Source organism: Selaginella moellendorffii, unplaced genomic scaffold (genome assembly GCF_000143415.4).
Source record: "Selaginella moellendorffii unplaced genomic scaffold, v1.0 SELMOscaffold_8, whole genome shotgun sequence".
In the NCBI taxonomy this organism is placed as follows: Eukaryota; Viridiplantae; Streptophyta; class Lycopodiopsida; order Selaginellales; family Selaginellaceae; genus Selaginella; species Selaginella moellendorffii.
Genome location: NW_003314269.1, coordinates 859,511 through 871,254, shown reverse-complemented (window position 1 = coordinate 871,254; position 11,744 = coordinate 859,511). Strand labels below are relative to the sequence as shown.

The following is an 11,744-nucleotide window of genomic DNA, read 5'->3' as shown; positions in this document are numbered from 1 at the left end:
TCAGAAACGCTCGCTTGGATTTGGAGCGCCAGAAGAAGAAGGCCAGAAGAAGAAGTAGGAGGGAGGAGGAAGAAGAGAGACAGTAAATTCTCTTTGGAGGGTTTAGGGTTTATGATGGCCGTGATAGCGCTCAGGTCTTCGATGCGAGCAGCGATGCGTTCCCGGCTATCGGCGCCATCGCCGGCTCCATCTCCAGGTTCTCAGGGTCTTTTGCCCCTTGTAAATCGTGCTTGCCTCTCAATCGATCGTTCTAGCGATGATGGCGCGCCAATGCAGCGGGATTGACAAGGTCCTTGTGCCATCCCGAAGGTGTTTGGTGCGATTTCCCTCGCTCTTCTCATGTAGTTCTTTCTCCAGGCTTGGCGAAGTCCTTTTGCATGGAGCCCGTGGAGGAAACGATGAGTAGCAAGGACAAGTTCTTGAGCCCGCCAAGCTCTGCTACTTCAAACAGCGTTGACATAGCTCCAGGAATCTACAAAGTAAGCTCTCTCTCTCTCTCTCTCTCTCTCTCTCTCTCTCTCTGTGGTTGCACTTGCAGATTGAAACTTTCATCTCTCTCTCCGTGCCGTGCTTGTTCTTGGTAGATCGAAACTTTTGTCTCTCCGTGGTAGATCGAAACTTTAGCGTTGCTCTACTTTTCTCTCTGCCGTGCTTGTCCCTGGTAGATCGAAACTTTTGTCTCTCCGTGGTAGATCGAAACTTTAGTATTGCTCTTGCTCGATCGAAACTTTCGTTTAGATCAAACTTACATTTTTTCTTCTCTTGCTAGGCTATTCTGATTGGTAAAGTCGGGCAGCCACCCACTGTGAAAACTCTCAGCAGTGGCGCGGAAGTGGTCACCTTTCCTCTGGGAACTGGAGGCCTGAGGAACCACCGACGAGCGCTCGAGGGAGAGAGCCCCCAAGCTTACGCGCAGCGTAGCTTCGTGCAATGGCACAGGATCTGCGTGTTCAAGCCCACGCTCGTCACCCTTGCCATGCAGATCAAAAAGGGGTGAGGACATTGTCTTTCTTTCTCGTTCTTCACGAGTGTGTTCTCCCAGGATGAACGTCTACGTCGAGGGAAACATCGAGACGCGAGTCTACAAGGACACGGTAAGCGGCACTTTCAAGCGCTTGCGAGAGATTTCCATCCGGCAACACGGTAAGGAGCAAATCGAAAGCAAATCGAATTAGTTTACTCACAGATGACAACGCAGGCCGCCTGTATATGATGGGAACCAAGCCTCTACTCCCGTCTGAAGTCAAAGAATGAGCTAGAACACGCTACCTTTGATTTGCTGTTTTGCTGTTTTCGTTTTGTTCTCCACTCTTGTCCATATCCACAATGAAAGTAATATGTACGAAAGTTTCTCTTCTCGAGATCTTGTCTAGTTCGTTGTAGACATCTTAAATTTGCAAACCGGGCAAGTGGCCTGCTGTCTCAGCCACTGATCGATGCAATGCGGATGAAACTGGAAGAGTCAAAGCGTCAGTGATGGAAATGGCAAGCAAGCCTAGAGTAGAACCTGGTGTAAGCACGGGAGAGTTCTAACAATCTCCCCTTCCATAACTTGCTCCAGGCAGACGCTACAAGTGAGCTCCTCTAGCTTCTCGCCCAACGAAGAAGAAGGAGATCCCTTGTTTGGATCAGAAGATGCCTGTGGCTGATGCTGCTGAGAGCTTCCTTGTTGGCTTCAAACACACAACGTGAACATGTTATGGGAAAGGAAGAAACAGAGAAACAAAGAAGTCACCTCTTTTGTGGTTTGTACTTGTGAACGGGGAGCGAGTTTATCTCTGCCTCGCTCAACGCCGGCACGCCGGGAGGATTATCTGGATCCAGAGCCCGCAAGGCATCGTAATCTGTTGGAACGAACGAGGTGAGAGAAGAGCGGAAGCAAAGTTACAAACCAAGTTCGTCAAACTCCCGATCGAGGAGCGCAAGCTGCAAGCGTAGGCCGTGAAGCCGGCCCCTGGTTGCAAAGGCGATGGGCGGCATCCTCAGACGAAGCTCGGTGTGACCAATCAGCCCGTTTGCCGTCGCTGCCACAGCCGCGGCGTTTGCATGGGCTTGGATTTGCTGGCACATTGCGTACATCCGGATGCTTGTGGTTATGAGAAAAACGGCCATGCCAAACCATAACTGCAGAGAAGAATCGTGATCGTATAGCTTCGCTTCCAAAAGAAAGAATCCATTTTTCTAGCCATACCAGGAAGTTTGGAGACACCGGCTGGGAATTGAGAACCATGAACAGCAAGAACACTGGAGAAAGCCACCGTCAACACGAAAGCTTCAAGTATGGAATCTCTTACTTGTGATGAAAATAATGACAGGATTCGTGTTGAGCGGCCTTCCCCCGCCATGGAACCTCTGGAGCAGGCAAAACAATTTAGTGTAACTGTAACTTTGGGAGAATTGGCGCTTACCACCGCTCGCCGCTCGGGTATGAAATCGTGGAACCCGCTCTCGATGTCGGCTCTCGTCCCCCGGAAGACGAAGCTCATCGTCGCAGCTGGGAAGAAAATGGAGACCTAAAAAACCTAAAAACCCTCTCCCTTGAGGATCGAACACGCAACCTTCGCGGAGCTTTACCGTGTCAAAGTTAGGCGATCCTGGATGCTGAAGAACATTAAAAGAAGAGAAAGTGATGGCTCCACGAAAAGAAAAAATCAAGAGAAACAAAACAGGAGAATGGGGCTTACGAGCATGCAAACAAGCACGCAACGCCGTAGTCGAGCTGGGAGTTTTCAGAGCTCCCCCGCAAGATACGCTTCCAAATCTTTGAAAATAAAGGAAGCGATTGTCAGTCGCAGTCGAGTTAGCATGAACGAATACAATGTTTCAATCAGTCAGGTAAGGCACTGGATTGGAACGCAAATTCAAGCAACTTGCAGGGAGCGATCAACACGACTTTGCCATCCTCAGCTCACCTTGTGTACTGACTTACCTCCTCTTTCTCTCTCCCCAATCTCTTTCTCTTTTTCAACACCTTCGCAGTCTTGGCGGTGCTGCGAGCTATCCATTTCCACAGGATAAGTTAAAGGCGGTCGCACTTCAGCCTGTTTGAAAAGAGAAAGAGATAGTGTGAGAGAGGAAGATTAGCCAGTAAACGCAGCTTCTTGCCTGAACAGACGACTTACTATAACTCGCCATATGTCCGGTACTCCTACGTGCATCCTCGTCGTCGCATCCTTGCCTCAAGCCACTAGCAACTTTGATAGACACGCTCGAAGTAACAGCAGCAAACTAACCGCGTGGGCGAGATGCCGATGGACCTTACAGCACCACCATGCTTAGCAATCACGATAGAATTAAACGGAGCTTTCCTGTACCTGGATGGGAACAGGAACCAGCTGAGCCGAGAGTCAAGCCGCGCTCTTAACACGGTCAAGGAAGTACTTCGCTGGAGAGATCCATATCCATATCGTATAACTTGGTGACAAGTACATATCCGACGTTCACAGCTCTCTCGTTCATATTCCTTGCTTGCTGCCACAGAGTCTCAAAAACGTAAGAAAGTTTCAAAGGAGCTAAAGTGTAGATAAGAGTACCTTTTCACTAAGCTCCCAAAATTTTCGAGCAAAGCTCATTCAATGCGAATCTCAAACGAACCAGAGCTCGGGTTCGCTCCACCATTTGAATCCGGACGAACCTCGCCTTAGCTGCGACGTCCACCATCTGTCCGGACAGCTCAACTGCGTAAAGAAGTAGTAACACTCGCCTCGGCTGGCACAACAAGGACACCCTCCGGGAATGTCAAATGATTGAAAGTTAAGTGGAACCAATTCCCAAAGCACAAGGCAAGGCATTCTCGCAAATATGCGGCTGCTGCTGCCAGAAGGCCTATACTAAAATACTCGTTAGATCTACTGCCACTCCAGCTTAGAGTCATCTAACTTAGTCTTTTTATACACTAGAAAATAAACCGAAAGTATGGTTTATAGCAGAAAATAAAGCCAAACACAAACCGACAACACACAAGACAAGACAACGCATGACAAAACGAACACGAAGCTCAACGAAGAACATGGAAAAATACCTCGGCTTGAAAAGTCTCTCCGAAGCCTTTTATAAACTCATCGTTTCGGCCACGAGAACGTAGCCTCTACTTACAATTCCCGCTTTAGAACCTGCTGGATCTGTAACAGCAGGCCTCTCATCAGTACTATGAAATCCCCAGGACCTGTTAAACTGGAGCTGGAAGCAGCTATACATATATGTATAACCCATGTAAAAAACTGTGGCCCGATCGTAAGTGATACCGAACATTTCCCCCCTCTCATCCTAGACACCGGAAGAACACGACACCGCAGACTGGACTCTCAAAGGATACTGGAAGGAATTCGCGTAGTGGAAAAAGATACTCTCACCTCCACTGATGGCTTTACCATCGTTAACGATGCAGTCGTTGTAGCCGACCCTCTTGAAGATCTTGGGATTGACGAGCTTGGCGGACGCGAACCAGCCGCAAGCAATGTGGATGTTGGACAAGGGGCAGCCCACCACGCAGAGATTGATGATCTGGACGCTGTAAGTTGGGATGCCATTGGGGAGCGGACTGGAGCGGCCTTGAAAGACACTGATGTCCGACTTGGTACACTCGTCTGAGATGCGATCTAGAGAAGGAAAGTTATTGCTGAGTGTTTTTGCCAAAGTGTGAAAGCTGAGTAGAGAACGCTTGCTTACTAGTGCCGAGATTTCTTCGTTTCCTGCTATAGAGCTGGCTTGCGAGGAGGCGTCGGCTCCAACTCACAGACTCCGCGACTGTTGAGTTCCTTAGAGATATTTCCAGCAATTCTACACAATAGAAGTTTGATCGATTGAAATGGCACCGACAAGGAAAAAAATATCCATACCTGGTGGAGATTCGTCAGCGCTGGATAGCTGAATGATCAGGAGAAACACAAGAACGGCTTGGATCCAAACGAGACGCGGCATCGATCGATCTATCACTAGATATTTCACGGATTCCAGCATGCAATAGCTCTTGCCTGGCCGCCCGCATTCACAGCATTTCCCACGGTGCAAGAGCTGAATCAAGCTCCCTCCTGGAATCAAGAACGGCCATTCTTTTCTCTCCCCTGCCAATGCTCGCCGGAGAAAGGAATGCCGGAGGGAGACGCGATCGAAAGCGCTCGGACCTCCGGATCACCGGAGAATGCAGGCCGATCGCGCGCCGGCGTGGATCGATCGCCAATCCAGTGATAGGGCAACAGCGCTATCAAAATCACTGCGCACGCTCCAGACTCAGACGCTTTCTCCAATCATTCCCCCACCACACATGCTTCTACTGCTTGTGGAAATGAGCTAGGGTTCTTGAGCACACGAGGGCGCCAGACAACATAAAAACACTTTCTCATCAGCTGTGGAGCCTTCTTGTCCGTCGATGGCCCACGAATCCATCGGCCAGACTCGCAGGCCACCTTGGCAGCCCCCCAGCCGCTGATTTTCTCGTTACCAACGGCCCGGATGAATTGAAAAGGCCAAAGCTCGTGCGGAGGGGAAAGTGACGCCAACTCGGTAACTACGGCCGGCGGCGAAGATTCTGCGGAGCTCATTTACAGTTAGTAACTACTGCCGGCGTGGTAAAAAAGTGGACGGTTAATTGCCTAGTGGATGTAGGGATATACCCCGCATCGGGCTGTCCTTCGATCAATGCAACACCGAGCGTAGCTAGCTCGTCAAATTTACTACGCTTCCATTTACTAGACCCCTTACTATAGCTTGCTCCTTCTTCCCCGCCAATTTTAAAACATAAGCGGCATATTCGTGCGGGTTTGCAAGAATATCCTCCCAGTACTTTGCTCAGATTCTCCTTCCCGGGCCTTGGGAGAAAGCATCACTCCACATTCCACCTTGGTCGCGCTCGTCCCATCTTTTAGCCTCTGCGAACGCGTCCTTGAATGGGATCGTGCAATCCACCGAGCCAGCCTCGTATTGGCGCTTCATCTTCTTCATGCCGGCGAGGTGATGGCGCAGTGCCTCCTCGTGGGCCTTTTGGAGCGCGGTTTTCTTCACGGGAGGACCCCTCCGCCCTTCTTGGAACGCTTTGATCCTCTCCTCGCTCAGGCATTGATCGCGCAGCCTCTCCTGGAGCGTCAATTCGGCCTGTTGCGACATCAAGATCGATCAAAAACTCGTGTCAAAGATGGAAATTGAGAGCTCACTTCGACAATTTCGCGAGCCAGCCGCTTGTGCCATGGATTCCTCTTCAATCCGAATGCCTTCATCACTTCCATCTGCCGGGAAGCAAAGAGAGACGCGGGGTGATCGCTAGAAGTAACGCTGGGAGGAAGAGAGTGATCGTCACAGCTAGCAAGGAAGAGAAGTCACTTACTCGAGAGCTATAAATTCCGACTCTGGATGCCGCGTGAGGAACGATTCTATAAACGCATCCTCTGGCTGCCGCTCCTTCTTCGTCTTCTTGGTCACCAGAGGCTCTTCTTGCATTCTGGATAAATCCAATCAATCCAGGATCAAAATGCCGGTCGATCATTCGATTTGATTTCTAACCTGCGCGCGGCCTTCATCCAGACCTGCTCGGGGATCCATCCCGCCTCCACGGCCTGCAGCGCCTTGGCCAGCATTTTCCCCTTCATGAACGTCGCCTTGCCCATCTCGCTCGTAAAACCCTACGCGAAGAACCCTAAAAATGCCCACTGCCCTAACTACCGGGCTTTGTTGCCCATTTGGTGCCTTTTAATTTTCTTGTGTGTGCGTTTTTTTCTCTTTGGGGGCTTATGTAGGGCGCGGCGGGCCGTCCTCGATCGCCTGGGATCGATCACCATGGATCAGATGAAGAAGAAGCTGATGCCGCTCATCAACATGCGGCCAGACATGTCGATTGATGCCTCGGCGTCCTACAAGGTGAGTGTCGATCAAGAGAATTGGAAATTTCGCCCCCCTGGATCGAATGCCCGGGGTTTCCAGAGCGGGCGCTCTGGAAATCTCTAGGGTTTCGTCTCTGTGTGATCGATCTTGGGAATTCCCTTGGTTGTCGGTGCTAATTCAGCTTGCTGGCGGCACAGGTCACGGATGGAGGGACCTTGAATCTTCTGAGCAGATCTTGTGGCGAGTATAATATCAATCAGCTGGGCCTCCAGAAGAAGAGCTCTGCCGGTGGAGACGACAAAGACGACAAGGAGAGAACTTATCAATGCGCGTCCAATGAAATGTGCGTTTTTGGAGCAATTGGATGGGGAGCTAGCAGCGTCGTTCGCAAGGCTATTCATATTCCAACGCATCGGATTCTCGCCCTCAAGAAGATCAACGTCTTTGAGAAGGTTTGCTTTCCAAGTTCCTTTTTCTTCTTCGAGATGGTGATGATCTTTTTTTCTTTGGCTTCTCTCTTTGCGTTTGATTCAGGAAAAACGTCAACAGTTGCTAAACGAGATTCGGACACTGTGCGAAGCGCCCATGGCGAAAGGCCTTGTAGAGTTTTACGGGGCGTTTTATTCGCCTGATAGCGGACAGATTAGCATAGCGTTGGAGTACATGGATGGCGGATCACTTGCGGATATCGTGCGAAACAAGAAGTTCATTCCTGAGCCGATTCTGTCGGTCATCACACGAAAAGTTTTACAGGTAAAGTCTCACCTTTACGGTAAGGTTCGCTTTTTCGCGTGCTCGCAATCAGTCACGAAAGTTGTGTGTTATTTTCCAGGGCTTGCAGTTTCTTCACGGAGTAAGACATCTAGTTCACCGAGACATTAAACCTGCAAACCTTCTAATCAATCTGATAGGTGAGCCGAAAATCACAGATTTTGGGATCAGTGCTGGCCTTGACAACTCCATTGCCATGGTATGCGTTCGCATCTTAGTGACCAAGCTCAAGCCTGCTTAATTTTCACTTTGCTTGGCAGTGTGCCACGTTTGTCGGCACGGTGACTTACATGTCTCCAGAGAGAATCAACAACGAGTGCTACTCGTACCCGGCGGATATCTGGAGTCTGGGACTTGCGTTGCTGGAGTGTGGTACTGGAGAGTTCCCTTACAACGCAAGCAAGGGCCCTGTGAATCTGATGCTTCAAGTAAGGTTTTTATCCTTGTACCCGTCACTATTCTCCTGTATGTTCTGATTCGTGTAAGTTGCTTACAGGTAATGTATGATCCGTCTCCAGCCCCGCCTGCGGACAGATTCTCCTGCGAGTTTCGGTCGTTTGTGGAAGCATGCCTACGAAAAGATGCCGATACAAGGCCAACAGCAGAACAGGTTAGAATTTATTTCGGTTCCCAGAGGTCCCCAGTTTTACATGTTCGTTTCTGCTGCAGCTTTTACAACACCCATTTATTAAGAAGTACGAGAACGCAGATGTTGACTTGGCTGGTTTTGTGCACAGTGTCTTCGATCCAACTGAGCGGTTGAAAGACCTGTCTGATGTAAGATGTTTTATTTTCTCTCTCACTTCACTTTCGCAACTCGGTACTGATCATTGAGACGCTGCAGATGCTTACGGTCCATTACTACATGCTGTTTGACGGTCCTGACTCGCTATGGCATCACATGAAGACTTTCTACCGCCAAAACTCGACTTTCTCGTGAGTTTGCTTTTCTCATCTGCCAGTCTCCTTTAATTCCCTCCTCACGCAGGTTCGCGAACCAAACCGTCTGCGGTTTGGACCAAGTGTTCACGACACTGACGGACATCCGCAACATGCTGGCCGGGGAGCGAGCCGAGGAGAGGCTCGTCCACGTCGTGGAGAACTTGCAGTGCTGCGCGTACTCCAAGCGGGGCATTGTGATCCGGGTGTCCGGGGCCTTCGTGCTGGGGAGCCACTTCATTCCGACCAGCGACGGCATCCAAGTGGAAGGACTCCTGGCCAGTCCGTCCTTGGACGTCCAGAGGCGCCAGATGGGAACGTTTAGCGAGCAGTTTGTGATGGAGCCGGCCGAGCAGCAAGGCTCCTTTTTCATCTCCAAGCAGGAGCTCTACATCCAGCAATAGTGAAGAAACTATGGCTGCTACTACAAGCGCTACACAGGCGGGACAGGAAAACAAGCGCGATCAAATGAGCTCCAATTCAATCAGCCACAGGGCATCTCACAGATTTGGGAAGAAGTTCTTAGCGAGAAGCCACAGAGACGACGGTGACGAAGAGGTTTCTTTCAAGTTATGGCAACGCGATAGGAAGGAAATAATGCCGAGTTTTTTTTTTCTGTAAACTATGTTGTAAAGTATGGTGGAATTTGTTTATATCTTAAACTTTGGATTCTACTTAATATAAACTAAAGTAGTTGTTAGGGTTTTTGGTTTTGTTGGTAGCTAGGGCTGATTGAGAGCGCGCTACGCTTGGGAATGAAGGAGCCCGTGGCTGTAAGGCAGATTTCTTCTCTCTCGCGTGATGACCGTGTGTGCGATCTCCATCAGGTGGCAAGAGCAGCGATTCCCGAGCGGCAGTCATCGAAGTCGCCGTCGTCGCATCCTCCTCCCGCTTCATTCTCGGGCGCGCACGATGAATCCGCTGGCGCTCCCTCGCGGCATCTCTGGGTGGGGAACGTTGCCGTGGAGACGCCGGAGTCCGTGGTGCGCGACATGTTTGGGAAATTTGGAGAGCTGGACAGCGTCACGGTCTATCCCCAGCGGCAATACGCGTTTGTGAATTTTCGGAAGCAAGAGGACGCCGAGCGCGCCAAGGAGGGGCTGCACGGAGCACACATCGCGGGGCAGCCTTTGCGAATAGAATTCGCCAAAGGGGTGGGTTTCTCTTTTCCAGGCAGGGATTTCTCTCGATTTCTCTCTAGACTGTTCTTTACAGGGGTGATTTTTCCTAGGCTGGTATTTCTTTTTCTTTTTTGTGTGTGTGTGTGTGTTTGAGCTTGGTGCTGCTGTGTGTGTGTTTGAGCTTGGTGCTGTGGATGATACTAAAGCTTGTGTGTTTTCTCATCTCCAGGCGAGGCCTAACAGGCATTTGGCTGTGGCTGGGATAGCTCTAAGCGTGACCAAGGAGATGCTAGAGGCGGAGTTCCAAAAGTATGGAGCCATCGAGGAGTTCAAGCTGATGAAAGATAAGAGCTCTCTCATGGTGGACTACTTTAAAACTGATGATGCCATTGCTGCCGTGGAAGCGCTCAACGGGAAACGCTTCGGTGACGACGTCCTGCGCGTAGATTATCGCTCTCTTGCTTCGAAACGGGTACTTTGATCTTGTTGTCGCGCTTCTCCGCCTTGGCTACATCTGACGGTTCCTTTCATGCAGGGTCCTGCCTCGGGACCGTCAGCTCCCAGCTCCGCTCCGCGAGGTGGCGGCGGCAACAAGGACGATACTCCCAGCGAGGTTTTGTGGATCGGCCTCCCAGCCAACGCCAAGTTCGACGAGGAGACGCTCCACAGGTTGTTTCTTCCCTACGGCGAGGTCGACCGGGTAAAACTGTTCGCGTCGCGAAGTTACTGCTTTGTAGAGTTTCGCTCAGTCAAAGAGGCGGCTCTGGCCAAGAACGCTCTTTCAGGGAAACCGATCAATGGACACCGGCTCCACATAGAGTTTTCCACCAGTGAAGTAGGCCCCGTGGATGGGAAAGACGGTGCCTCGGAGCCGAACGAGGCCATCGCCAAGAAGTCGAGAGTGTCGCCTGCCGAGCAGAGTGGACCCCGTCTTGGCTCGCCGTTTCTTCCCGTCCAAGGCCCGGACAGCTGGGGATGGCACGGAGTCATCGCAAAAGGTGGCACTGTTGTCTGCCAAGCTCGTGGATTTCTAGCCAGCGGCAAAGTCGAGACACTCCTGATGTAAGTTCTCTGGTTTCCTCTTTTCCTTTCTCCTTGCTCATGAAAGCTGGTTTTGCTTTGCTTGCAGACCCGAGGTCGTAAACTGCACGTCTCGCACGGACTTGGACAGGCTCGCGGACCACATCTATCCCACCGCCGAGTTTCCAGTCGTCTTGTTCATGCCGGCGCGGGACGTGGACCTGATGGCTTATCACGACTTCCTGCGCTACCTCCGAGAGAACCACCGGGCGGGAGTCGTCAAGCTGGGCGACGCCACGAACCTTTTCCTCGTGCCGCCGTCGCCCTTCGCGGAGAAGGTCCTCAAGGTGACGCGGAGCGACTGCATCATCGGGATGGTGTTGAACTTCCGGAGCCAGTACCACCATCACGTCCAACTCCAGCAGCAGCAGCAGCAGCAGCACCATCACCACCAACAAAAGCAGGATCACTTCCAAACTTCCCAGCCGCCGCCACCGGCAAACTTGCCTCCGGAGCTCCTGGCATGGTCGATGTTTCCCCCGGCGACTAGCACCGCTCCCAGTGCCATGGCCGCTCCTCTGAGCGTGACTGGCGCTGCTGCCCCGGCTCCTGTGGCTGCTCCTCCTGGATTCTCCTGGCCTGGACCGGGAGATCAGCAGCAGCAGCAGAACGTGGTCGTGTCACAGCAGCAGCCAAATGCTGTCGTTGCCCCTCAGCTTCCAATCGAGCAGCTTGCGCAGCTGACTTCGTTGCTCCAGCAAACATCGTCGCAGCAAGCGCAAGCGCAACCGCAGGCACCGCAACCGGCGTGGGCGCCAAGTGCCGCGATTGCGCAGTTCCACCAGGGAGACCCCGAGCAGTTCCAGAGGACCCTGGCTCTCGCGGCGCAGATGCTCGAGGCCCGGAAAAAGCAGTGAAAAGCGTAGGCAGCGGCTGTGTACAGTTAGAAAGCAATTGGAGTACAGAAGAGATTCTTGTAAAACGAGCTTTTCCAGTGAATTCCTTTTTACTTACTTTTTTTCCGTTAAACGTTGAAGCTGAGTTACGTGATTCAAAGTGTTTTGTGCTGAGTTTTTGATA

General features: G+C 51.4%; 6 protein-coding genes and 1 long non-coding RNA gene across 9 annotated transcripts; 3 read left to right on the top strand and 4 right to left on the bottom strand.

Moving 5' to 3' along the window:
* Window positions 1-56: 56 nt before the first annotated feature.
* On the top strand, window positions 57-1,361 carry LOC112345313 (single-stranded DNA-binding protein, mitochondrial-like). 3 transcript variants are annotated; one of them, XM_024671747.1, is made up of 6 exons: window positions 57-196; window positions 277-309; window positions 358-479; window positions 770-993; window positions 1,043-1,143; window positions 1,199-1,361. In XM_024671747.1, the coding sequence occupies exons 1-6, from the start codon at window positions 112-114 to the stop codon at window positions 1,252-1,254; spliced, it is 621 nt and encodes a 206-aa protein (XP_024527515.1). In that variant the 5' UTR covers window positions 57-111; the 3' UTR covers window positions 1,255-1,361. The 3 variants fall into 3 exon arrangements, with proteins under 3 accessions (XP_024527515.1, XP_024527517.1, XP_024527516.1); XM_024671749.1 differs by lacking the exon at window positions 277-309; XM_024671748.1 differs by lacking the exon at window positions 277-309 and having other exon boundaries at window positions 346-479.
* LOC9634977 (E3 ubiquitin-protein ligase SDIR1) lies at window positions 1,148-2,549 on the bottom strand. The gene is made up of 7 exons (XM_002966848.2): window positions 2,409-2,549; window positions 2,295-2,352; window positions 2,192-2,244; window positions 1,893-2,124; window positions 1,736-1,844; window positions 1,508-1,673; window positions 1,148-1,453 (listed from the first exon to the last, which is right to left on the bottom strand). The coding sequence occupies exons 1-7, from the start codon at window positions 2,484-2,486 to the stop codon at window positions 1,370-1,372; spliced, it is 780 nt and encodes a 259-aa protein (XP_002966894.1). The 5' UTR covers window positions 2,487-2,549; the 3' UTR covers window positions 1,148-1,369.
* A 272-nt stretch (window positions 2,550-2,821) lies between these two features.
* LOC112345455 lies at window positions 2,822-3,166 on the bottom strand. Its single transcript, XR_002992054.1, has 2 exons — window positions 3,123-3,166; window positions 2,822-3,041 (listed from the first exon to the last, which is right to left on the bottom strand). It is a non-coding gene; the product is annotated as an uncharacterized LOC112345455 (long non-coding RNA).
* An 840-nt stretch (window positions 3,167-4,006) lies between these two features.
* LOC9634976 (TPD1 protein homolog 1) lies at window positions 4,007-5,279 on the bottom strand. Its single transcript, XM_002966847.2, has 3 exons — window positions 4,839-5,279; window positions 4,669-4,779; window positions 4,007-4,598 (listed from the first exon to the last, which is right to left on the bottom strand). The coding sequence occupies exons 1-3, from the start codon at window positions 4,957-4,959 to the stop codon at window positions 4,267-4,269; spliced, it is 564 nt and encodes a 187-aa protein (XP_002966893.2). The 5' UTR covers window positions 4,960-5,279; the 3' UTR covers window positions 4,007-4,266.
* Window positions 5,280-5,539: 260 nt separating this feature from the next.
* On the bottom strand, window positions 5,540-6,633 carry LOC9631711. Its single transcript, XM_024671903.1, has 4 exons — window positions 6,496-6,633; window positions 6,320-6,433; window positions 6,150-6,267; window positions 5,540-6,090 (listed from the first exon to the last, which is right to left on the bottom strand). Exons 1-4 carry the CDS (start codon window positions 6,597-6,599, stop codon window positions 5,788-5,790), a joined length of 639 nt encoding a protein of 212 aa, XP_024527671.1. The 5' UTR covers window positions 6,600-6,633; the 3' UTR covers window positions 5,540-5,787.
* Window positions 6,574-9,230, top strand: LOC9634751 (mitogen-activated protein kinase kinase 3). Its single transcript, XM_002967210.2, has 9 exons — window positions 6,574-6,849; window positions 7,011-7,265; window positions 7,348-7,566; window positions 7,646-7,783; window positions 7,845-8,012; window positions 8,081-8,194; window positions 8,254-8,361; window positions 8,429-8,520; window positions 8,573-9,230. The coding sequence occupies exons 1-9, from the start codon at window positions 6,580-6,582 to the stop codon at window positions 8,925-8,927; spliced, it is 1,719 nt and encodes a 572-aa protein (XP_002967256.2). The 5' UTR covers window positions 6,574-6,579; the 3' UTR covers window positions 8,928-9,230.
* A 1-nt stretch (window position 9,231) lies between these two features.
* Window positions 9,232-11,714, top strand: LOC112345362 (flowering time control protein FPA-like). Its single transcript, XM_024671902.1, has 5 exons — window positions 9,232-9,296; window positions 9,351-9,677; window positions 9,874-10,116; window positions 10,180-10,706; window positions 10,774-11,714. Exons 1-5 carry the CDS (start codon window positions 9,279-9,281, stop codon window positions 11,579-11,581), a joined length of 1,923 nt encoding a protein of 640 aa, XP_024527670.1. The 5' UTR covers window positions 9,232-9,278; the 3' UTR covers window positions 11,582-11,714.
* The last annotated feature ends 30 nt before the right edge of the window (window positions 11,715-11,744 follow it).

Coding starts and splice junctions, on each gene's coding strand:
- LOC112345313 (XM_024671747.1), top strand. CDS start 112: ATGATGGCCGTGATAGCGCTCAGGTCTTCGATGCGAGCAGCGATGCGT. Junction 480..769: donor TAGCTCCAGGAATCTACAAA/GTAAGCTCTCTC, acceptor TTCTCTTGCTAG/GCTATTCTGATTGGTAAAGT. Junction 994..1,042: donor GCCATGCAGATCAAAAAGGG/GTGAGGACATTG, acceptor GTGTTCTCCCAG/GATGAACGTCTACGTCGAGG.
- LOC9634977 (XM_002966848.2), bottom strand. CDS start 2,486: ATGAGCTTCGTCTTCCGGGGGACGAGAGCCGACATCGAGAGCGGGTTC. Junction 2,125..2,191: donor CGGTGTCTCCAAACTTCCTG/GTATGGCTAGAA, acceptor TCTTCTCTGCAG/TTATGGTTTGGCATGGCCGT. Junction 1,454..1,507: donor CTCTCCCGTGCTTACACCAG/GTTCTACTCTAG, acceptor TGACTCTTCCAG/TTTCATCCGCATTGCATCGA.
- LOC9634976 (XM_002966847.2), bottom strand. CDS start 4,959: ATGCTGGAATCCGTGAAATATCTAGTGATAGATCGATCGATGCCGCGT. Junction 4,780..4,838: donor CGCTGACGAATCTCCACCAG/GTATGGATATTT, acceptor TCTATTGTGTAG/AATTGCTGGAAATATCTCTA. Junction 4,599..4,668: donor ACGAAGAAATCTCGGCACTA/GTAAGCAAGCGT, acceptor TTCCTTCTCTAG/ATCGCATCTCAGACGAGTGT.
- LOC9634751 (XM_002967210.2), top strand. CDS start 6,580: ATGAACGTCGCCTTGCCCATCTCGCTCGTAAAACCCTACGCGAAGAAC. Junction 7,266..7,347: donor AGATCAACGTCTTTGAGAAG/GTTTGCTTTCCA, acceptor CGTTTGATTCAG/GAAAAACGTCAACAGTTGCT. Junction 8,195..8,253: donor CAAGGCCAACAGCAGAACAG/GTTAGAATTTAT, acceptor TTTCTGCTGCAG/CTTTTACAACACCCATTTAT.
- LOC9631711 (XM_024671903.1), bottom strand. CDS start 6,599: ATGGGCAAGGCGACGTTCATGAAGGGGAAAATGCTGGCCAAGGCGCTG. Junction 6,268..6,319: donor TCGGAATTTATAGCTCTCGA/GTAAGTGACTTC, acceptor TCTTCCTCCCAG/CGTTACTTCTAGCGATCACC. Junction 6,091..6,149: donor TGGCTCGCGAAATTGTCGAA/GTGAGCTCTCAA, acceptor ATGTCGCAACAG/GCCGAATTGACGCTCCAGGA.
- LOC112345362 (XM_024671902.1), top strand. Junction 9,678..9,873: donor GAATAGAATTCGCCAAAGGG/GTGGGTTTCTCT, acceptor TCTCATCTCCAG/GCGAGGCCTAACAGGCATTT. Junction 10,117..10,179: donor GCTCTCTTGCTTCGAAACGG/GTACTTTGATCT, acceptor CCTTTCATGCAG/GGTCCTGCCTCGGGACCGTC.